This window comes from Podarcis erhardii, assembly GCF_964252035.2.
Source record: "Podarcis erhardii genome assembly, chromosome: 1".
Classification (NCBI taxonomy): Eukaryota; Metazoa; Chordata; class Lepidosauria; order Squamata; family Lacertidae; genus Podarcis; species Podarcis erhardii.
In genome coordinates, this window is record NC_138497.1 from 41,606,697 (window position 1) to 41,631,106 (window position 24,410).

Consider the following 24,410-nt stretch of genomic DNA (forward strand, 5'->3'; position numbering starts at 1 on the left):
AACAAATTATTAAGTTAAGGTTGAGAAATAAGATAAGAACTTGTTGAGTGGATAACATAAACTGGAATACAAGAAGGGGAGGGGGGAGGAGGTCTGAGAAATAAGGTGAAGGAAAATAAGGTTTTTAAAATATTATGTGTTTTTTAATTGTTTTCTTTTTTGATATTTTTTTTGTTCTTTTAATTTTTGTTTTTTGTCTTTGTAGTATTTGGAAAATTTCAATAAATATTAATTAAAAAAAAACCAAAAACGGTATAATTCCAGACTGCCCCTTTAAATTACCATTTTTTAAAATGATAGTAATAACAACAAAAAGTAACCATTGAATGAGAGCAGAGTAGTGGAATAGGAATAAATTCTACATGTCTATGAAATGTTCCTTGCTCACATTTAATCATATATTATTGTAACTACAGTAAATAATAAACAAACTATTCTGGAACATAGTTTGTACTTCAGATATTTTCTGTATGCTTCATCTGTAGAACTTGAATACACAGAGGCTGGATCAAGTCACCCCTGGCCAATTTCCTTCTTTAATGTTGCAAAACCCAAGGATATTGGGGTCACAGCATCTTATATGATGTTAGCCTAATGCCAAAGGGTGTGAAATTGGTCTGGAGCTAAGTCATTTATCACCCACAGAGAGAGAAACGGGATGTCATGTGGAGTGGAAAAAAATCTCTGACTAGTTTGTTTAATTCTGTGCCTCTCTGTATGTCAATATAATTTATTAAGCTTGCTTCAAAATATCAGTGAAATTGGGACTATGTTGGACTGTGGTTTGAAGACTGCAGTTCTAAAAATTAGTTCCTGGCTTTAGAACTCGTCACTGAATGTTACCACATGCTGCAAGCTTTATAACATTTATATTCCCTGAAAAGGGACGCGGGTGGTGCTGTGATCTAAACCACTGAGCTTGCCAATCGGAAGGTCGGCGGTTCGAATCCCCGCGCTGGGGTGAGCTCCCGTTGCTCGGTCCCTGCTCCTGCCAACCTAGCAGTTTGAAGGCATGTCAAATTGCAAGTAGATAAATAGGTACCACTCTGGCGGGAAGGTAAACAACGTTTTCGTGCGCTGCTCTGGTTTGCCAGAAGCAGCTTAGTCATGCTGACCACATGACCCGGAAGCTGTCTGTGGACAAACACTGGCTCCCTCGGCCAGTAAAGCAAGATGAGCGCCGCAGCCCCAGAGCTATCCGTGACTGGACTTAACTGTCAGGGGTCCCTTTACTTTTTATTCCTTGAATATGAGGCAAGTTTTATGTACATGGATATAAGGAACATATTTGTTTTACTTCTATAGGGTTACTATGATTAAGTGTAATCTGTCTCAGATATGTTGATGGATTTCAAATATTGTTTTGGAAAACTTAACATACAAAAACATTTGTGTGTACTTTCATACAATATTTATTTTTATCCCACCCTCCCCACTGATACCCATTGTGCATACAGTACTTAACAACACTGCTATTTTTCTAGAAAAAGAGATGTCAGAACTCACCAGGAATGCTGTCTCCCCTGTTCTCTTACAATGGCAATAAAAGCCACCTGAGAGTTGCCAGCACTGTTCCAGCTGAAAAAAAATCCCTGCTTAACAGCACAATCAGATGCCATGCTTCTATATTATTAGTGTTTATAATACCGATAGCATTTTGCCAACTTCATTTATCTGTGTACCATTAGTTGGATGAGGAAATGGGCAAATTAGGCATTGAGTGTGGGAGGTTAGAGATCTACTAGCATTGTTGAATTATGGTAAGAGTAAGATTTGCCTCCAACTGGTGACTTGAGAGTTGTGCATGTACACTTACTGTGGCAATGACTCTCATTTTTTTTAACCATCGGAGAATTTGTAGCAAGATAGAAAACATACAAAATTGAAATACTCTCTGAAACAATCTGGCTGTGCAATATTTTTTTCTTGACATTGCAAAAAGTTGTAGAACCTATAATATTTTTTTCTGATAATTCACACAGTATTGTCTATAATATACAAATACACAGCAAGCACTATCTTTTGCCAGCTGACAGTTTCGAGTTACTGCAATGCAGTAGTGAGTTTGTGTATTCATGGGCAAGATGTTTGGTTAGTGATATTCATTGGCACAGTGTTTACATTTTCCACTCATTTTCATGTTTTAAAGACAAATAGAATTCGTAGAATGTTGTTGATTGTCCACAGGAACTTAACTTCAGATGAGAATATGAGAGAGACAGCCTGTAATTCTACAGGCACTGAACTGGTTTTGTAAAGGGTTGCATTGACAATCATATGAAAGTACCAGTGACCATAGCTTCATAACTTTTCATGAACTTTACCCCAAAACATAGACAATACATTTTTCTTCAAGCCTGACATAGCTGTGAGTCGAGGCCCCGCCCTCGCTTGGAGATAAAATAAAACACATGGACACAAGTATTTAGGTTAATGGGCTAAGAAAGGCCACAACTTTATTGCTTACAGAATGTGAGTGGTATTGGCTTAGGCACTGGATCGAACAGACTATAATTGACACCTGCCTGCTCTGCCGGGAGTCACGCAAGGGTTAACAACCTGTAGGGGGAGCTTGTTGATGCAAATCAACTGGAAGCTTTCCCCTAGAGTCACTGGTGGTCCTGCCATGGCCCTAGCCACCACCAGAGCATTGGACAGGAACCACGACCACAGGATTCCTTCAAGAGAATATCCTTCAAGGGGAGGGGTAAGGTGATGGCCACAACCTCCCCTCCGACACACAACGCATTTTCCAATGCCTAACCGCCAAACCTTACCAAGTTGTGACGATTTGCTACGAGGTAGGCGAAAAACCAAGTGGCTGGTGCCAATCTGCCAAGTGGAAAAATTCCTACCAGGCCCCTTGGACAACCAACCGAAGTCCATAGCAAGGTCAGGAGCAAAACCTAGAGGGAGGGTGGGCGGGCGATCTGAGGAAGCCAGGAACAAGGAGGAGGAGCCCATGAGCCCACGGCCATTTTAAACGGCAAAGCCATGCCCCACCCACCCAGCCAGATTGGCCAGCTGGGAGGCGTGACATGGGCACAGGGCTCAATGATGCAGGGGGCTTGATTACACCCCCTTGCGAGCACGGGAAGCGGTTCCCACTCACAACAGCTTCCCTCCATTAAGAGGAGAGGCTTTCTCAGCTTTTCAGAGGGGTGACCATTAGCACTACATACCTTGAGTTTTTAAGAGGGGGGATGACATAGACATGAGATACTGTAACAAAACTACTTAAATGAACCTAATCAGAAAGAAATGTAGACTGGGGGAAAAAGGCTTCTCAGGTGTTCTATTGTTAAGGCCATCTGTTTTGATTTGATGCTTTGTTGGCTGTCTCCTGGTATATATTGTTACTTAGATTGCAGCATTACTTCTCCTTTATTGAATAGATTGAAACAACAATTACTTGCAGCTGCAGGAGAAAATGGGACTTTCTAAATCAATAATGTTCTTTATATAGAAAGAGTGTGTGTCACTTAATTTTGAGCTGACTTGGTTATATTTCAAGATGGGGAAGATTGGTGGGTTTTTTTTAAGCACAAAAGCTTTCTTAACTTCATATGGTCACAAATTTTTCATTGCTAAAATCTCATTCACATGTATTCGGCTAAAATAAGTGAATGTCTAAGGGATAGCTCTCTTTTTTTGCGAATTTGCCAAAAGGCTCAACAACTTTGGGCAAAACTAAAAAGCAACTTTTCTGTCCGGATTTCACTGTTTGAAATATGGCAACCCTAGGAAGGAGGAATAAATGAAAATTGCCTCCTCCCTTTGTCTATCTTATTCCCGTAGACTTACCATTCCTTTCTTATCACCTACAATTTGTATGTATTAAAATTCTGGGAAATTTATAAATCAATTTTTAAAAGAAAATTGCCTCCTCCCTCTTCCCGCTGGCCTTTCCACTCATGGAGGACCTCACAGGATTAAAGAGCCTTCCATCAACGGAAGTGCACAATTTGTCCTTCAAATGTGAACTAGAAACAAATGTTAATGAACAATGCATGCTGCCTTGGTTCTTGCAGAGGTCTCCCGGTCTACCTGGGGAGGAGACTAGCTGTGTGGGTTGAAAAGTTCATCCCAGGAGACCTCTGGGGCTCCTTAATGTTGCAGTCAACCAGAAACAAGAGAGGGACATTTTTTCTAACACTCACTGGTACATTTCAGACTTCTTTCAGATAGCCTGTCTCCTTCTGATAGCTCCTTCACCCTTTTTCTCTTGACACAGCTTGCTGAGTGGGGTGGCATTGCTACTGCTCCTTGGAAGGGAGGCTCAAGCCTAGTGGGGGGAGCTGAGTGGCAAACCAGTGGGAGCACTAACTCGACTCCATTGGTGTGCCTACTAGGGTGCCATTTACAAGGGGCGGTGGGGGCCAGCCCCCCCATATATTCAAGAAGGGGGCCGGAGCCTCCCAAATTTCCATGGAGATTCTGAAAAGGAAGCTCCAGGATGAAGATGTTTGGTCCTGCCGTGTCCTTTTGACAGTTGCCAGGGATGTGCCAGAGCGAAGCATCTTTGCCCCGTGCATCCCTTTCAAAAAGGTAAGGCAGCTGGTGGTGGGTGGGTGCAGGATGGTGGGCTGAATCGGCTTGGCCAGGTGGGGGGGGGGCGTCACACATGTGATGATATGTATGTGCGACGGGCCCATCAATGTTGGCCGCAACTTGACACTGCTGGTGACTAAACAAGTGGCATTAACTATGTGTCACTTAATTTTGAGCCAACTTGGTTATATTTTAGATTGGGAAACTGGGGTGAGGGGAGCTTTTGAATGGGCAGGCAACACATTTTGAAAAAAAAAAATTCATACTGTTTCAAATATACCCTGTAGCTTTCCCTACTTAGAGCCTTCAATCAGTGATTCAAACAAGAGCAAACATTTCTGTTAGCACATGATCCTCATGGATTACTACACTTCAGAAGGTATAATGCTATTACCCTTGTCAAAGAAAACATTTCAGCTAACATGCTATCAGCTCTCTTTGCCATCAGCTTTTGAGTTTACAAGTGTGCTATGAATAAATGTCCATTAGCACAACATACAGATAAATGGCAAGGCTGTATTATTTAAAAAATGTATTTTTATGGAAAATATTCTGAAAGAGGTATGCGAACAATAGCATTTTTAAAAACTCTTTCCTATCTGTGTAGCTTTCAGGAGAACTACACTTGATTAACGAACAATCCCAATTGACTTTTAGCTTGATTCTTCTTGGCTCTACTGAAACACAGGGAAGACCTGGATTGGGGATTTTGAAATAACAAAAGTAATGAAAGTACTATGATAAGGTTCCCCATGTCCAATTGTCATGAGCCCTGCAAAGCTATTGGGCTTCGACTTCGGTTGGCAGGCCCTGATAGATGAGGAGGAAGAAATTGGGGGTGGGGGTGGGCTTAAGGGTGGGAACTGGGATTGGAGAAGGGGGCTCTCTCTGTTGAGGCTCAACTTTAGCCACTTTGGAAGAGAAAGCTGGGATGCTGGCTCCTCCTCTTCCTGACCTCCTGGCAGCGCAGAGAATCTCCGTGGCAGCTGGGGAGGGCAACCCAAGTGGTGAGGCAACTTTGGAGGTGGCAGTGACTCATCAGGAGCTTGGACAGTATATTTTGCTGGCTGACAAGTAGCAGCAAATTATGGTTTGCTAAAAATGTAAAGTGTGGGAGGGTTCAGGGAAAGCGAGATTCTAAGCCATAGTTTGAGGCAACTCTGGAGAGGAAACATGTGAAGGGGTTCATTAATCTAAACGTACCCTTCATTGTATGAAGAAGATAAGAAGAGTTTGGATTTGATATCCCGCTTTATCACTACCCGAAGGAGTCTCAAAGCGGCTAACATTCTCCTTTCCCTTCCTCCCCCACAACAAACACTCTGTGAGGTGAGTGGGGCTGAGAGACTTCAAGAAGTGTGACTAGCCCAAGGTCACCCAGCAGCTGCATGTGGAGGAGCGGAGACGCGAACCCGGTTCACCAGATTACGAGTCCACCACTCTTAACCACTACACCATACTGGCTCTCATGAGTGGAGCTTAAGACAGTAGTGGATGGAACCAGAGCCAAAAGAGGGTGAAGCCACCCATTTCTCTCTCTCTGACACTCCCTTTTCTTCTTCTTTCCAGGAGTGGACAATGCATTGCGTGGTACCAAGGCACTGCCCTCTCAACCATGATATTGCTATTGCTTTAACACTCTGTCAAAGCCCACCCAGTGCTCCCACTGGGGCACCCACAGAGCCCTGACCTCGCTGCTGCCCTGTGCCATTCCAGCAGGTGGCAGTGATGGAGGATGGTGGCACCACATTGCCCCTCTGATCCTGCTCTCTCTCTTTCCTCCCCTGCCAGCTGGCAGCCAGGAGAGAGATGGATTGCTATTGCCAGTGGTCCGAACTGGTCACTTGCAGAAGATTTTTGAAATTCAGCTGAGGGCCACAAAAGAATACAGCCCTAGGGGCCGCGGGTTGCCCACCCTGTTCTAATCTTCTAAATGAAAAATGTATGCATGTTACCATTTTTAAACAAATGTGTTGTTCTGAGACTCACAGAAATGTAGCCAATCTATCACTGAGCTAAACCTTGCAGGTATTTTGTATTTTCTCACATGGCTCTCATGTTCCCTGACAGGATGATGAAGTAGTGCTTCAGTGCGTTGCCAACATCCACAAAGAGCAGCGCAAGTTCTGCCTGGCAGCTGAGGGGCTCGGGAACCGCTTGTGCTTTTTGGAACCAACTTCAGAAGCAAAAGTAAGTCTCCCTTCTGCAAGGGTGTTTTTTTGTTTGTTTGTTTTTTAAAGTTAGTGTAATTGATGGTCATTAATTTACAAATGCTATTAAGAAATTTAATTGTGCTTCCTATAATAGATGATATACTGTATATATAGAATGCAAAATTTGTTAATTCACCAAGTTTTGCTGAATTGTATATATTGTCAAGTTAAGGCGTTTCCTGCCAACCACTTTGTGATTCAAGGACCATCCACCCGCTTGGGGATAAGAAAGATACATGGGCACAGTATATTAGGTTAATGGGCTAAAAAAAGGCCACAACTTTATTGATTACAGCATGTGAGAGGTATTGGCTTAGGCACTGGATAAAACAACAGAGCGTGACTCCACCCCCTCAGGGAGGGGTGAGTCTAACAAGGGTTAACCACCAGTGGGAGGAGCCTGTTGATGCAAATACAACTGAAAGCTCCCCCTGATGTCACTGGGGGTTGTGCCATGGCCCTAGCCACCAGCAAGGGCGTCGGACAGGATCCACGACTGCCAGATTCCTTTACTAGAATACCCATAAAGTGGAGGGGTAGGCGATGGCCACACCCTGCTCTCCAATATACATATTCCAGTGCCTAACCACCAACACCTAAAAGTTGTGACAATTTGCTATGAGGTAGGTGAAAAACCAAGAGGCTGGTGCCAATTTGCCAGATGGATAAAAATTCCTACCAGGCCCCTTGGACAACCAAGGCGACCAACCACAGGTCCATAGCAATGTCAAGAACCAAGCAATGAACTAAAGGGAGGGTGGTCAGACAAAAACCAGCAGTGGAATGAAAGAGAAGTGCTGCTGCAGCTGCATTTGAGCAGCTAAACCCTGCCCCCAAGCCTCCTCCTGATTGGTTGGCTACCTGGGGCGTGGCATGGCAGCCAGGCCAGCTGGGCAGGGGCTGGAACGCCCCCTGCCAACGCAGGAAATGGCTTCTGCTCACAACTCCTCCCCTCTGTAAGGAGGAGAGGCTTTGCAATTCAAGGTTTGAAACTCTGCATATTGGACTGCATGGCCCACCTGAGTGTGGAACAGTGGGGAGCTCAGATTGAGTCTAGTCAGTGAGTACAGTTTTCTTCACTATTTTGAAGCTTATAGCAACTGAGGAAAAAGAATATTACAACATTTCTGTGAGTCATGTGTTTATTACTCCCATTTTACAGATTGGGAATGGGAGGTGAGAGATGGTGGCTTATCTGAGTCAACTTTCTGATCAGGAATATTATGTCCATTCCCCAGGTCAGGCTGGTCAGAGCTCAGAACAGGGCTGTTGCTTGAGCAACAAAGCAGCTACGATTGGGAGGCTATATAGGAGCTTGAGGTTCCTGGCTTTCAGCCAGCCTCATATAGGCAGGTGTTTCTATGTGTTTCACCTTTCTCTCAAATAGTCTCAAGTGCAGCTAGATAGACATTTGACCACAGTCTTGAACCTCCTGCTTGGCTTGCTGTCTCCTCTGCCCCTGTGACCACAGAAGGGTCTGAGAGCTGGCCAGGAAACCAGGCAGCGGTTGTCGGGTATGAGGAATCTCAGGTTTGATACACACACAGTGGAAGTTGCTCCCACTACCAATCACCATAAAGCTGACATTTATGCAATTGATTTAAAGTTTGCATGCCCACATCTTCTGTGATACAAGTGTATGCATTCTTTGTGTGTGAGTGGGAGTTTATGATATTCTGGTCTGTGCACATGTGGCAGTTCCAGACACTTTAGGCATATTCAAAATCTAGTAATAACAATAATTGTATATAGCCCTTCATCCGTAGATCTCAGGGTGGTTCACAATCTAAAAATACAAGATAAAAAACACAAAACACATAACAAAAACAAGACCCAAAACAAACCAGAACACCCCTCCCCCCACTTAAACTTCCGGTAGTACACAGCACCCCTTCTGTAAAAAATAAAAATAAAATAAAACCAATTTTTCCACCAGTAAACATAACTTGCTCTGTCAACCTAGCTACAAATAGCAGGTTGTGGTTCGAGGACCCGACCCCGCGAAGTGAAATGAAGACACAAGGACACGTGATATAAGGTTAATGGGCTAGAAAAGGCCACAACTTTATTGATTACAGCAATGAAAAGGTATTGGCTTAGGCATTGGATCGAAACAAGTGGGTTTATTCACCAGTAGGTGGAGCCTGTTGATGCTGATCCAACTATAGGCTCACCTCCTGCTGTCACCGAGGGTCGTGCCATGGCCTCCCGCCAAGCAGGCATCGGACAGAATACACGACCGCCAGATTCCTTTAACGGAATACCCCTAAACATTGAAGGCATAGGCAATGGCCACACCTAGCACTTCGACACACCACAACACATTATTCCAATGCCTAACCGCCACCCGAGCTGAAAGGCTCGCCGCCAATACCCTCAAAGCTGTAACCAATCCCAGATGCTTTGCTGACACTAGCTAACCAAATGTCGTTCCCCAGATTCGATAGGTGGACACCGTCATTCCGGTATAAAGCTTGGTTGCCGATCTGGATACGGTCATGATAAATGACTCGGCCATACAAAAAGTGCACCCAACGGGCTATTGCACGATTTAAGAGTTTCCTGGATTTTTCAATGGCCATACAGTTCTGCACACTGTGCCACACAATTCTCTTCAGGAAGGAGGACCAGAACACCGTTGTTCCGGGACACAAGTCAGCCACCTCATCCAAATCTCTTTATGTGCCACGACAAGTCCACACTTCTTCTGTTAACATGGTCATTTCCCCCTAATTGAAGGATAAGTATGTCAGGAGGGCCAAACGTGGCAACTCTCCCTCTCAGCAATGGCATAAGCAATGCCTCGTGACGAAAACCAGGAAACACGCACTCCAGGTGGGTGTCAGGAGGGCCAAACGTGGCAACACTCCCTCTCAGCAATGGCATAAGCAATGCCTCATCACGAAAACCAGGAAACACGCACTCCAGGTGGGTGTCAGGAGGGCCAAACGTGGCAACACTCCCTCTCAGCAATGGCATAAGCAATGCCTCATCACGAAAACCAGGAAACACGCACTCCAGGTGGGTGTCAGGAGGGCCAAACGTGGCAACTCTCCCTCTCAGCAATGGCATAAGCAATGCCTCGTCACGAAAACCGGGAAACACGCACTCCAGGTGGGTGTCAGGAGGGCCAAACGTGGCAACTCCCCCTCTCAGCAATGGCATAAGCAATGCCTCGTGACAAAAACCAGGAAACACGCACTCCAGGTGGGTGTCAGGAGGGCCAAACGTGGCAACTCTCCCTCTCAGCAATGGCATAAGCAATGCCTCGTGACAAAAACCAGGAAACTCGCACTCCAGGTGGCTATCAGGAGGGCCAAACGTGGCAACTCTCCCTCTCAGCAATGGCATAAGCAATGGGACGACGATGAGGAATGAGGCCAGGGAGAGGCTAGTGCTGCAGCAAAAGGCTGCTGAACACGCCCCCTCTGTGGCACCTGGTTGGATGGCCACAGGAGGGGGCGTGAGCACCAGCCAGGTGAGCTGGAGGCAGGGGGCAAATGCCCCCCTGCTGGGCGGTGCTCGGGCTCCCGCCCACAACCACTCCCCTCTCTTTCAGGGAGGAGAGTCTTTACTGTCTAGTTTTGGTGCAAAGAGTGCTTTTACAGTTTTACCCAAGCGTTCCAAATGAACTGGGCCTTTAGCCTGAATTTGCTGTTTCGTGCTGGCAGCTAGAGATACTGCCTCCCTTTCAGTCGTGGACATGGACAGAAACATATTCTTATCAAAACACAGGTGTTACATCACTCTGCTATCTATAATCCCGCTCCTGGCTGCTATTGCTTACTTTTGCAATCATCACCTGCTTACATGTTGTCTGCTGAAACTGGTTCCTGTTTTGAATGCCTTCAGCTTGTGTCTTTTGCCCCGTCCCTTCTTCACTCCTGGAGAGTTGCGTTTCAGATGTGTCTCCCATCCACAGTTGAAGCATCTGTGGACATGTAAAGCTCTGGAATATGGCTTTGCTGTCACATTCCCTGTAGATTCTGGCTGCATCCTCCGGGAAGAAATGTATTTCCAGTTCTGCCTTTTCTCCCACTCCACAAGTAGTCTGTTGGTCACAGATCCCACAAAAAGTTGATCCTCTGGCATAGCTTCAATTGTCCCATCACAACTCTTACTTAGCAATGACAGAATAATACAACGTTTTGCCATAGGGTTAAATTCCATTCCCCACTGACTCAGCTCAGAGACCTCCAATTCTTTGAAGATGCAATGGCAGAGAATCTCCAGGATTTAGGCTTGCCCTGTACAACTTCCATGTCAAGTACACCTTGCTGCCAGCCGTTGCATGGAGGTAAAAGTTATGCAAAGCTGTCCATATTGCCTTTGCACTGTCTGAGCCTCTAATTAGTGCCAATTGACTTCCACTCCCAGTGTGATAGTGGCTTGCACCTTCTCTCCTTTTAGAGTCCAGTTGCCCTTAAGAGAAGGGGGTAATTCTTATCAATCACTATCTACAATCCTTCTCCTTTGAGCAACATCTGCATCTTGAAGCTCCAGTTTGAGTAATTCCTTTCTGACAGCTGTTCCAACCACAGCCCAGTTGTGATACTCTGCGCCATCCTGCATTAGCTCTACAGACACATCACAGCCGCTCACCTCTCTGGAATCCATCAAGGAAAACTTACTGCTTCAATTTCAGCCTGTGTCTCTGCTTGTGCCCATCCAGACAGCTGCCAATTTACCGCTTGCTGGGCTCTGGTAGTTGTCTCCTTAAGCTGTTTGGAATCTCAGGTGGGATACCCACACAGTGGCAGTTGTTCCCACTACCAGTCAGCAGATAGTTTACTGTTGCAGAAGATAAGGCTCAGTAAAGCAGTTCTGGGAATAGATATACAGATACAGATACAGATACAGATACAGATATATACAAAATATCTCTGTTGCTCTAAATAAGTTCAGCGAGTCAAGATGTAACACTGGACAAGTAACCCTGTCAGGCTAATTGACTAACCAACAGACAGATTAACTACAGACTAACAAACTACTGAACTGACATGCATTAATCCCAAATATAATCAGGGCACTGGGCTGTTACCATAGTAACTGGCTTGGCTGACCATGCACCTGTGATTAATTCATCCATGGGGTGATTTATGCTCCTGAAGGAAATTAACCCCTTCTCAAGTTCAGTTACTCCAGCTTTTTTGGGACAGGGATGCCTGGGTCCAGTAGCTTTTCAGAGTCAGTGCAGTGTGGAAATTTTGTTGAGGGATTATTCCTGTTACTCCTCAGAAAAGTTCTAGATCTGGGCAGGGCTGAACACTGTGATCTATCCAATGGATCTCTCTTTTTATTTACTGAAGTATTCTGTTTCATAAATATTTGCCTTAAACGTGTTATTGATAGAAGTTTGCTAACAAACTTTCTATTGCTTTGGCATTTCGCTTTCTTGTCTGCTGAACTGCTTCTGCCAGAGACACCATCTCCTTTTAGTCATTGACATAAAGTGTAGCTTTAGTGAAGGCTGACTCAGTGAATAAGTAATGCAGCAGCAAGCTAATTGAATGTGTCTAAGACAGTGGATGAGAAACGGAGAAGATGAGGGGGATGAGGAAAATCTGCAACAAGAACAAAAAAAGGCATGAGTGAATTAATGGAAATGCTGTAGTGCAGGCTCTAGAAAGGGGAGGCAAGGAAGAATGAGGATACCAAAATCATTCAATTCCCAGCTGCACCTATGAGCTTACTTGGGCCAAGGGAGGTGGAAGTGGTAGCAAGTTGAGGCAAGAGCAAGGCTGAGGAATAAACAGGTGGGCAACTAGAGCAAGTAATGACTATCTACTGACTCGGTGATTAGTTGCAAGACTGCCCTGAAGGTTTTTGGCATATAGCAGTCTTCTCCGACCTGATGCCCACCAGATGTTTTGGACTGCATCTCCTATCACCAGCAGCCAGCATGATCATTGGTAGCCAGGAATGATGAGAGTTGTAGTCCAAAACTTATGGAGGGAACCAGGTTAGGATAAGACTGGTATATAGAATATAAGGATTTTGTTAGATGCTTTGGGGTGATAGGATATGAACTCATAAAGATATGGAGCTTCTGTGCCTTTAAGAACCTTGGTTTTCTTGCACCAGTTCAGCTGAGGCTCAAAGAGATGCTGAGCAAGGGCCCAGAGTAGAAATAACCCAAGAAATAACCAATAGCAGAGAACAGTGGTGATCTAGAGACCAAGTGGGGACCAAAGCCATGTTTCTGACAGGAGTCAGAGCCTATCTACGTAAGATCTTAAGTACTGGATTAGATCAGATAACTGTGTAGGCTCTGTCCTTCACATGGGAGCTGGAAGGATCTTTAAGGCACCTTGCATTTCAATGCTTTTAGGAGGCCTCTGTACATCTTCTCTTCTCTCAGGTAAGGTTTATGGAGGCTTAAGAGGCCTTGGGTGAGTGGTGTCCTACTGCAAAATAGGATGTTTAATGGCTTCAAAATGATCAATGAGCTGGAGTAACTCAACTAAGAGGAAAGGTAACATGACAGAAGTAAAGGGGGACATGGTAGAGCTTTTCATAATAAAGCATGGTATAGAGAAGGTGAATGTTGTCCCTGTCTACTAATACTGGATCCAGGGACCATCCAATGAAGCCCAATAGTGGCAGTTTCATTACAGGGGAAAGAGGCACACAGCACATACTTAACGTGGAATTTGCTACCACAAGATGTGGTGATGACCACCATCTTGGAAGGCTTTAAAAATGGGATAAGGAAATTGATAGAGTATAAGATGATCAATGGCCACTAGTCATGATGGCTGTATATTACCCTCAGTATTTGAGACTGTAAGCCTCTGAATGCCAACCACTGAAGAGCATGTGCAGGAAAGGGCTATTGTGCTTAAGTTCTGCTTTTGAGCTTCTCACAGTCATTTGGTTGGTTTTTGTCAAAAGAGAATGCTGGACTAGATAGGGCTTTGTTCTGATCCAAGAGGGCTTTTCTTGTGAGAACTCCAAAACCCTGGGGTTTGTGTTCAGTTTATAATATAATATAATATAATATAATATAATATAATATAATATAATATAATATAATATAATTATAATAATTTAGAAATCCAATCTACTTTCTCAGAACAACCTGTAGATTTCTCTTCCTTACATCACTCTCTGAACAGAGTTAAGGAACATGGGACCCACAAAGTCAGGTTTCTATACCTCAGAGTTGCTGTCATGACCGTGGGGGGGGGGGAGACCTAGGCAGCCTCTGTTACTCTGTCACAATGTGACTCCCATCCAGCTGTTCACCCTTGTTCCCCTACCTGATGAAATGGAAAATTTCACATTATTTAAATAGAAATTGCCATTAAGAAGTTGGCAACTGTGACTCATTATTAAAATAAGAGTCGCTGCTCCGCCTGCATGAGAAAGGAAAGCTACATCAAAAGAAAGTGACAGACTGTGGCATAACCACCTATTCCCGAATGACAGATTTATGCTTGCATTTTGCATGACCAAAATGAATTTTAATAATTAATTGCACTGTTCTGCTAGCTTAGAGAATTGTGAGGTCTGTGTAACCACTAACCGTTTTATAAATGCTGGACATTGAAAGGCCATGAGGTTTGGTTTTTTTGCTGTTTACTGGCAAATAATTATCTTCAGTTTATTTTACCCCACTTTTAAATTGCTTGGCTGACTTCTACCAGAACAGCGGAAAGTGTCCATCTATAAGATTTGGATATTTCAAGTTGCCTGTAAACACAGCACAAGTTGGACCAAGGATGTGTCACGATGGGGGCTTAGTATTGGAAATGGGTAATTCAGATAGCACAAACAGGTCACTGACAACAGGCCACTTGCAATAGGATTTTTTACTTTAACTTACCGGCTTTTTCCTACAAAGGGAGGGTGGCAGTCACCATCAACAGAAGCCCTGTTCAGTGTAAGTTGTGCTTGCACAATGGGATTCCGCCTCTTCCTCGCTTGCACCCTCCATGCCTTCTCCTGATCTGCTCCAGAGGATTGGGGGAACACCTAGAACAGATTTGGGGATGCAAGGGAAGGATAAGGAGAGAATTTTTCATTGTGCAAGGAGAAATCATTGCGCTAATGAAATGTTCGTGTTAACACTATGTTGGAAACAAACCATAACATAACTTTTATTCTAACAGCACCCTTTCTCTCTGCAAAATGGCATGGAACCACAATTTCCCCATTCACTTAACAAAGAGTATAAATCATTATCTCAAAGAAACATTCTTACTAGGAGGAAACCTTTGCCATAAACCATCATTTTATCTCTATATCAGAATTTAATGCATTTTATTAACTTATAAAATCCATTTAAATAGATTAAAATACCAACCCCAATGGTAAAAAAATAAATAAATAGTTTTTAGGTCATTCTGTTGAGTGCTAACGCAGTGAATCAATATATCTGCTCCTCAACAGTTTTGTGCCAGTACTTTCGGCTTGGCTAATATAAACTGTATCTGAAGTCAAAAAGTTAGGAGACTTGTAGTTCCAGGAATCGATTGAATGGTATTCAAGCATAATCTAGATGCAGCAGTGCTTTCTTTAAAAGAAGAAGAAGAAGATTACTGCAGAATTTAGCAGAAATGTATAAAATATAATCACATTTATTGTATTGCAATCAGACAGAATATGCTATATAGATGCCTATTTCTATGTATTGCCACTGGAATATAGACAGTGGGATATGTGTTCACAAAGCCTGTCAAGAGGAAATCTTATGGGCTTAGCCTTAGCATTGTACAAAGTTCCTGCAGCATCAACTAGACTGAAGATTGGTTTACATATGCATGCATATCGCTTGATATTTTTTATCATGATTATTCAAGAGTAGGTGACTGGCAGCTGGATGTATGAGAGTTGGACTCCCTTCTGTGATTGGCATCCAGGTGGTGAGTTTCTAACATCTACTTGCTCCAGCCATAATTTATTGTAGATCACGGGAGGCAGGGGCATCCACTAACACTCTCCTGGGGGCCAGCACTACCATTGCTTCTGGGAAGGGGGCACATAGGGAATTGAGTACACAACATCTCCAACTCCCATTGTGTCCGAGATGAGCCATAAATAGCTGTGAATCAGGAGCTGGGAGTCAAGAATCAGGAGCCAGAGAAACCGCAGTCTGAACAGGAAGCTTCTCCAGGTGAGGGAGCAACTGACCAACCTGAGAGTTGGCTTGCAACAATACAAATTGTTGGTTCCCCTGTCTTTGAAAATCTAAAATCTATCTGTTACCAGGTCTGTTTCCTGAATCCCATGTCTTTATAAGAACCTAACCCCTAGGGGTGCCATGTATAGCTCTGGTGGCAGTGACCAAGTAGTAATGATTTATTTGCCAAGCAGAATCAAGAAGCCTAACCACTGCAGCAGCATTTCACTATAATGCCGCTCTCCTTTTTTCCATTCCCCACCACCCAGGGCCGTCTTAAGCATATCCAGCCCTGTGTTGCAAAGATCCCTCCGGTGCCCCACTCCCCGTTTCCCAGAGTTGTCGACAGCTTGGGAAGGAAGCTGCATGTCCGCCAGCCATATGGTTGATGGGGTGCAGCTGGCGGGTGTGCAGGAGGGAAAGGGGAGGCCACCGGCAAAGCCACGCAGCTCCCCCACTCACTGGGGCGCCCCTGAGAGGCTGGCGCCCTGACGCAATGCGCCAGTAAACCCAATGGGAGAGACGGCTCTGCCACCACCACCGCCGCACAGACTGTAGTCACAGGGCTAGAGTAACAAACCCTCCTGCATAGCCTATGCTGAGAAAGATGGAATTGTCATTGTGCTGATCTACAACAATTTTTTAAATATATTGTGGTATACTTGTTAATTTATCACACAGGACAATGTATTTTTGTATTTTGTATTGAGGAAGATAGGGTTGGTTTGGAGAACTGCTGCATAAACCTACACAGATTTACTTAGAAGTAAGTTCCATTGAGTTCCATGATTGTAGCCTTTTTACACTCCGCTGGAAATGGTTAGTAATAAGTATGTAAGTTATATAACAGACTGTGAAGAGGAAAAGGGTGTGACTTCCTGTGACCCAAATCTACAGTCTGTAATTGTTTCATTGCCTGTTTATACATAAAAAATACTGTGCCTTCACCCAACCTAGGCCTCAAGGTGTGAGAATGAGATAAAGAAAATAATTTTATAACTAAAATAGAATCCGCCAGCATGGTGCATACTTGTCTTGTGTCTTCAAATGCCTGAGAAAACTTTGTCTCTCCTTATTACAGTCTGAGAATCCGAGAGAAAATGCAAATGAAATTCTAATTAAGATAATAAGCAGAAATCACAACTTAGTAAAATTGTGCTCATATTGCTGAAGTTTTCTAATACACTAATGGCTTCAATCAAATCAAGCATTATCTGCACACAGTAGCTGCTTATTCATTTTTAGCAGCTCTTGCTAATTTTAATGGCCATAACAGAGCCTGATCAAAGCCCTTTAAAGTCACGTTGATTTCTATGACAAAGTTATGGGTGCACACGCTCAACTCGTTCTTACTAAAATTAGTGGGATGGAAAGAGCTTAGCTCAATTTTGCCTGTACTTTTGGAGCTGGAGCTGTAGTCCTTCTGCTCTTTAAGTGGATAGCATATAATTAATTAATCTGCCAAACGTGTACTGTCTTCTATCTTGTTTGTTCACAACCTGAAGAAATTTCCCTGGTGGTTTTAAAGAATAATTACTATGCATTCATGGTACTTTGCAACGGTGCTCATTGCCCCATTTTCTGAACCTGCAAAGTACAGCTGCTGTTTTGTTCTTAGTGTTCATTAGATTGATAGAAGCGAAGATGTGAATACAATTTTTATGGTCTTCAAACTTCTAATATGCCAGAAGCTGACTTTCAGTAAAACAGCTGTAATGCTGCATTTTGTTCTGTCTGGGTTACTTTGTTGCCTCACCTATCTATGAAGATTAATGGGAGAACTATATCGCTGCAATTAGAATGTGTTCTACATTTCACTAGTTGATGAATGTAAACCATTTTCTTCATTGCTCTATTGGGCTCTGCAGCTTGGTGGCTGCCCAGTATTTCAGTAGTATAATACAACTGCACTATTTACCACACTAATAACAAGAACTGGCCTTCCAATGTATTTCTGAAGCAAGATTTGTTGCCTGAGGCAATTGCCAGATGTGACTCTTTTCAACACTGGAACCTGCTTGACCAGGGCACAGAAATGTAATCTGGAAGGCAAATTTGATGCAGTATTTAGTAGTCTGCCACTAAAAGCCATGAAAAAATTATTATACCTAAAATATTTCTAAGATGTGCCTGTGTGACGTTCTTTGAAACTTTTTCTACAAAGGAGATTCCACATCCTCTGTGGGGAGCTTCCTCCATTGCTGAACTCCTCTCTGAGGTAGGAATCCACCCTCCTTACCGAAATATGTTGTTGCATGCCATCGCAGTCTCCGAGTTGTGCGAGACACCCAGTGTTCACTACCTTCACCCCAACAGTCTGACAAAGACTGAGCAAGCTCAACTGCTGCAGAATGCTGAATAACTGGCTAGTTGGGAGATACTGGGAAAGTGCGAGAGGGGAAGGGGGGGTTGAGAAATGGAACAGAATATCCTGGAAGAGGAAGAGCTTGCTGGCTGGAACCCTGAAGAGGAACACTTGCTATAGAAACATTTTTTTAAAAAAATTGCATTTGCATCCTGACTTTTTTCCAAGAAGAAGAAGAGGAGGAGGAGGAGTTTGGATATGATATCCCGCTTTATCACTACTGGAGTCTCAAAGCAGCTAACAATCTCCTTTCCCTTCCTCCTCCACAACAAACACTCTGTGAGGTGAGTGGGGCTGAGAGACTTTAGAGAAGTGTGACTAGCCCAAGGTCACCCAGCAGCTGCATGTGGAGGAGCGGAGACGCGAACCCGGTTCACCAGATTACGAGTCCACCGCTCTTAACCACTACACCACACCACACTGACCAAGGGGATCAAGACATAGTTCTCCCATCTCTATAATATCCTTGCAACATTCCTGTGAAATAAGTTAAGCTGAGTAAGAGTGACTTACCTATGGACACCCAGGTCATGATTGTGTGAGGCTTGAACCTTGGTTTTCCCAGTCTTAGTTTTTACACAATGATTTTGTCACTTCTCAAATGAAACTTAGAGAGTGAGCAAGTCTGTGTTAGGGGTATCTAGTACAGACCTTTCCTACCACCATTGATTATATTTTTGCAACCTCAACTATGCATGTTTACTTAGAAGTAAATGTGAGTTAAATTGGTCTTACTCCCAGTTAATTGTGCCCAGGATTGCAGCCTTAATCTGATTCAGCCTGTTTTTATCAGCTTTATTTCCATTTCTCCATCCTAGAATTAAACTCAAGCATTGCAGCTGCTTTAGGCCTCTTTCCCTGGGTGTCTTATAGATGAATAGTCTTTTAGCAGCATCAAGTATTCCTAGGAATAACTATAATTATTAAATGAACTAGAGATTTACAGTAGAGATGTAAGAACACTACAGCAATCTTAATAGCCACCTCTGCATTGTTAAGACAGGTATCTTTGGATGTTCTTGTGCTGTGGACTATGTCTTCCTGAAAAGTGGTGACTTTGGCAGGCTGCTGCTGGTAAATAAATGAGAGAAGCTGATATAAAGCTGAGAAATTAAAGGCTCAAAAATCCACAATGAAATGTGGACATTGATTTGATAATGCTTTAAATGATCATTCCCCAAATTGGTGATAACATTTTAAAAGGGCAAAATTACTTGGAAGTTATTTCACAACAGTATGTAAGAGTTTTGCATTGAGGACCCTGGGTGGTTAATTAACATTATCCACTTACCATCTCATTATCCTTGCTTATTGAAGTGCCTAAATGAAACAGATTCTCATCTGATTTAATCTATTGTGCCCAACAGCTTTAAAAAACCAAGTCAATGATTATTTTTAAGGCATTTGAGATTGTTAGATAAACAACTCTAACCTTATTGCATATTACAATGCTTTAAACCATTTGCTAGGAATTATGTTCATATTATTCAAAAGTAGTAGTTGAAGCATGACAGAAGAATAACCCTATACCTGCTCCAGAGTCCCAACAGAGGGGAGGCAGATGTGGCAAGAGCCCCCGCCCCCAACAGGTCTGGAGGGACAGAGCATCCCCCTACAAGAGTATCCCTCCCTGCCACAGATGACCAGGCAAAATGTCTGCACACGAGGCTTATCTGTTGAAGAATAGGGAGAAATGTTTTCTAGACTAGAAGGCAGCAACTCACTGCATTGCTTTGCTTTCTTTCCGTGCCTTGGGAATGGCTGAGTTTTGCTGTGGAGGGAGAAACCAAGATAAACTGAGCTGAAGTCAACATATAGAAGTGGAGAGAGATCAGAATAATACAGTACTCATAAACCAGATTAAATTTGTCAGTCAAAATTCAACTGCAGTGAACGCCTCCACACTTAAAAAGACTTCTGGTGTTTCTACTTTGCAAGAAGTTCTTGATAATGTACAATGGTGGCTGATCTTATTGAGACTAGCAGTGTAGAAGGCAGGTGCAATCATAGAATTGTAGACTTGGAAGGAATCCTGGGGGATTTAGTCCAACCCTCTGCAATGCAATCTGTACTAGACCATACTAAACGATGGCCATCCCACCTCTGCTTAAAAACCTCCAAGGAAAGAGAGTCCACTACCTCTTGTGGGAGTCTGTTTCACTGTTGAACAGCTACTGTCAGAAAGTTCTTCCTGATGTTTAGTTGGAATCTCCTTTCTTGTAACTTGAATCCATTGGTTCAGGTCCTACCCTCCGGAGCTGGAGAAAACAGGCTCGCTCCATCTTCCATGTGACAGCCCTTTAGGTATTTGAAGATGGCTATCTCATCTCATCTCATCTCAGTCTCCTCTTTACCAGACTAAACATATCCATTTCCCTCAACTGGTCCTCATAAGGCTTGGTTTCTAGACCCTTGATCATCTGGGTCACCCTCCTCTGCACATATTCCAGCTTGTCAATATTCTTTTTAAATTATGGTACCCAGAAGTAGATGCAGTACTCCAGGTGTGGTCTCACCAAGGCAGACTAGAGTGGTACTATTACTTCCCTTGATCTGGACACTATACTTCTGTTGATGCAGCCTATGATAGCATTAGCTTTTTTTTTGCTGCTACAACACTGTCATGGACAGAATGCAGGGAGGAACCAGCTGGGGAACCACCAAGGGAAGAAGAAGTCTCAGAGCCTGGCGACTGGTAGTGGGACGACGATGAGTGGTCAGAGGGAGAAGACTGGGAAGAGGAGGTGTTGGAAGCTGAAGAGGCAACAGGGTTTAGTGAGCTGAAAGAGTCTATGGCAGAGTGAAGTCCAGAATCAGAGGCAGAAACTGAAGCAGGGAAGTGGGAGGAGGGTGGCCATCAGGCAGAGATGAATCAGGCTGGTGAAGAATCACAGGTGTGTCCCATCCCCCATCCTGCTGCAATAAGCTCCCCTTTCCCAGAATCAGGCAGGGTAGTGGCATGCTCTGTTTGCTTGAAAAAAAAGCCTGGAGAGGAGAGGTTTGGGGACTTCCAGTCTTGGCAGCCAATTCATGGGGCAAGACCTACCAGGGGTGAGTTCTGTGCTCATTAGGCCAGACACTCAGCCAAGTCTGAAGACCGTGTTTTTGCTAATAAAGGGTTAACTTTGACCGGTGTGATTTACTGCCAGCTCACTCTTAAGCTTGTGATCTAAGACCCCTAGATCCTTTTCACATGTACTGCTAAGCAAGCCAGGTGTCCCCCATCTTATATTTCTGTAGCTGGTTGTTCCTGCCAAAGTGTAGAACCTTACATTTGTCCCTACTGAAATGCATTTTGTTGGCTTGGCCTATCAGTGACTTAGGCCCAAACTAAGTACTTGTTATTGCCTCCGTTCTCTATGTTGAGTTACCACTTGGACTGTAAGAAGGCAGGCAGGTGGGGACTGGCTGAGGACAGACTGGGCTTGGTGGGGCAGTGTGCCATTTGTCTTAGCAGACCAGCATCCACTGAAAATGTAGCGTGAAAATGTAGGATCATTGCCACATCTTGAATTCCTTCACTATTAACCAGCTTTCCCGGTATTATTTTGTTGTTGGCTTTGGGTTTTATGGAGTATCTGATTATGGGATATCAGAAATTAATGAGAGAATTCAGATGAGTTTTCAACACCAACAAGGTTGAGAGAAAGATAGAGTTGGAAAGGGAAGCCAGTCAGCAGCATTAAGAGTGCAGGTTGAAAAGACCTTGATCTATGTGGCTACGATTAAAGAATCACGAGAACTAGAGTTATAGACACTATAATCAAATTAGCCACAGGGAATTTTTCCTTTCCTATTATGTCACCTAATTAGCCTAGCAAATCCCTTGGCTATGGATATGAAAAATAGGGACATGTTGCTCAAAGCTTTTGTCCTCTGCTTGTCTCCCATTAACAATTAGGGAACGTTTGCTGACATGGCCTTTGTAATATTATGTTTTGATATATTTTAAATCAAACTTTGGTTTTTTAGAACGTGACCTTCACAGAGTAACTGTTGGGTCTGTGTAATGCAATCACTTCTGCCAAATGTATGAAGAGAGAAAAGGGCATTTTGCTGAGTTCTGCGTTGTTGATCTCGAAGATAGCAGCACTGTTAATTGAACAAGAGGGAACGACTGTGAGAGCACTGAATATTTAACATTTTTGTTGCTCAATAGTTTAACTGTAATGAGCAGCGACAGCCTATATATTACAGGAGCAAATGTTTTATTTATATATTAATACGTGCAATGGTAGCAGTCTAAAAAACGCAACTCCATTACCAGCCAGGAACATTGAACATTTCATTGTTTGTAATACACTCTCCATGGCATTCGTCTTTTTAGCAAACTTCATCAGTGACTTAGTGGCTAGAAATGTGAAGGCACAGGAAAAAATGGGGGGGGGGGGGAATCCCTAACAACAACAACAACAACAACAAAATATTATGGTCTTTTCCCCAGGCCTTCACATCTCTTAATTTTCTTTGCAAGAAAGTTCCAAGATGGGCTTTAAAATACTGGTACATCTCTATTAAAAATGTTGTTTTTTCTTGTAAAATAAAAGTTGCTGTATGTAACAACTAGACTTTGGGTGCCACACTGTGGTTTTAAAAGGACTGAGTGACCTTGCATGAATGGTACTTAGAGCACACGTTAGTTGACCCCTGCCCACAAAAAACAATTTCCTCAAATCTAAATAATTAGCAAGAAGGCTAGAATAGGACATAGTATCAGAAATATTTTTATTCACTAGTATCGTCATCAGCTCTTTAACAACAGCGCATTCCAGAGCAAAGTATTTGCTGAGGGAAGGGTCTAGCTTAGTGGCAGAGCATTGCTTTGCATGCAGAAGCTCTAGATTTAATCTCTGGCACCTCCAGGTTGGTCTGGGAGAGGCCCCCTGTCTGAAGCCCTGGAGAGCCACTGCCAATCAGCACAGACTCTACTGAGCTAAATGTAGCTGTGATCTTCTTCTGTATAATACAGCTTCCTGTTTTCCTATGAGCCACCAGTAGAGCACCATTCCAGGCAAAATCTTGAATGCTTCTTCAATGAGCTTTTGTGAGCAACGCTCCAAATCACCTAAATCAAAGATCGGGGACCTGTGGCTCTCCAGATGTCCCATTAGCTCTAGCCAGCAGGGCCAATAGTTACAGCTGTTGGGAGCTGCTGTACAAACAACATCTGCAGGGCCACATGTTCCCATTCCTGGCCCAACCTTTATGGGAAACAAGTGAAGGAATTCCTTTAAACCTTTGGGCTGCAAACAGATTTTGCTGAGCTGTGATACACACACACACACACACACACACACACACACACACACACACGAGACACAAGTTACTGTCATCTATGTTGTTTTAATGTTATTTAAAAGACATTTCATTGATTTTATTGTACATTGTCTAGGACTGGTACTTAAAATTACATAAAACTAAGCTCAGTTGGTTAGAGCGTGTTGTTGATATTGCCAAGGTTTCAGGTTCGATTCCCATATGAGACAGCTGAATATTCCTGCATGGCAGAGGGCTGGATTAGATGATCCTCAGGGTCCCTTCCAACTCTACAATTCTTTGATTCTACCCTTTTACTTTGGCTTTGTTGTTGTTTAGTCGTTTAGTCGTGTCGACTCTTTGTGACCCCATGGAGCAGAGCACACCAGGCACTCCTGTCTTCCACTGCCTCCCACAGTTTGGTCAAACTCATGCTGGTAGCTTCGAGAACACTGTCCAACCATCTCATCCTCTGTCGTCCCCTTCTCCTTGTGCCCTCCATCTTTCCCAACATCAGGGTATTTTCCAGAGAGTCTTCTCTTCTCATGAGGTGGCCAAAGTACTGGAGCCTCAGCTTCACAATCTGTCCTTCCAGTGAGCACTCATTACTTTGGCTTACACCTCATTTATACACTTCTCACTTGGGCCTGCTTTACATGCCATGTTTTTAAGACGTACTGTTAAAAAATGGAGAACATAACCTGCAATGGACATGTCGTGGGTAGAGCAGAAATGTGCAAAATGTTTGGGGACCACTGAAGCGTATAGTGCTGTTCATTTTTTAATGATTTGTAGTCTTGCACAAATCTTTTCAGAGGATCTAGCCATGCAAGGCTGCCACAGCAGAAACAGCAAAGGGTCTTGAGATACCTTAAAGACTCACAGATCTATTGTGGCAAAC

At 43.5% G+C, this 24,410-nt stretch overlaps 1 protein-coding gene across 1 annotated transcript in view; it reads left to right on the forward strand.

Moving 5' to 3' along the window:
* The window catches only part of RYR3 (ryanodine receptor 3), a 262,055-nt gene that overhangs the window by 39,968 nt on the left and 197,677 nt on the right, over positions 1 to 24,410 (forward strand). The window contains exon 2 of the mRNA XM_081857249.1: positions 6,622 to 6,741. Coding sequence (XP_081713375.1) covers positions 6,622 to 6,741 — 120 coding nt within the window. The remainder of the gene's footprint in view (positions 1 to 6,621; positions 6,742 to 24,410) is intronic.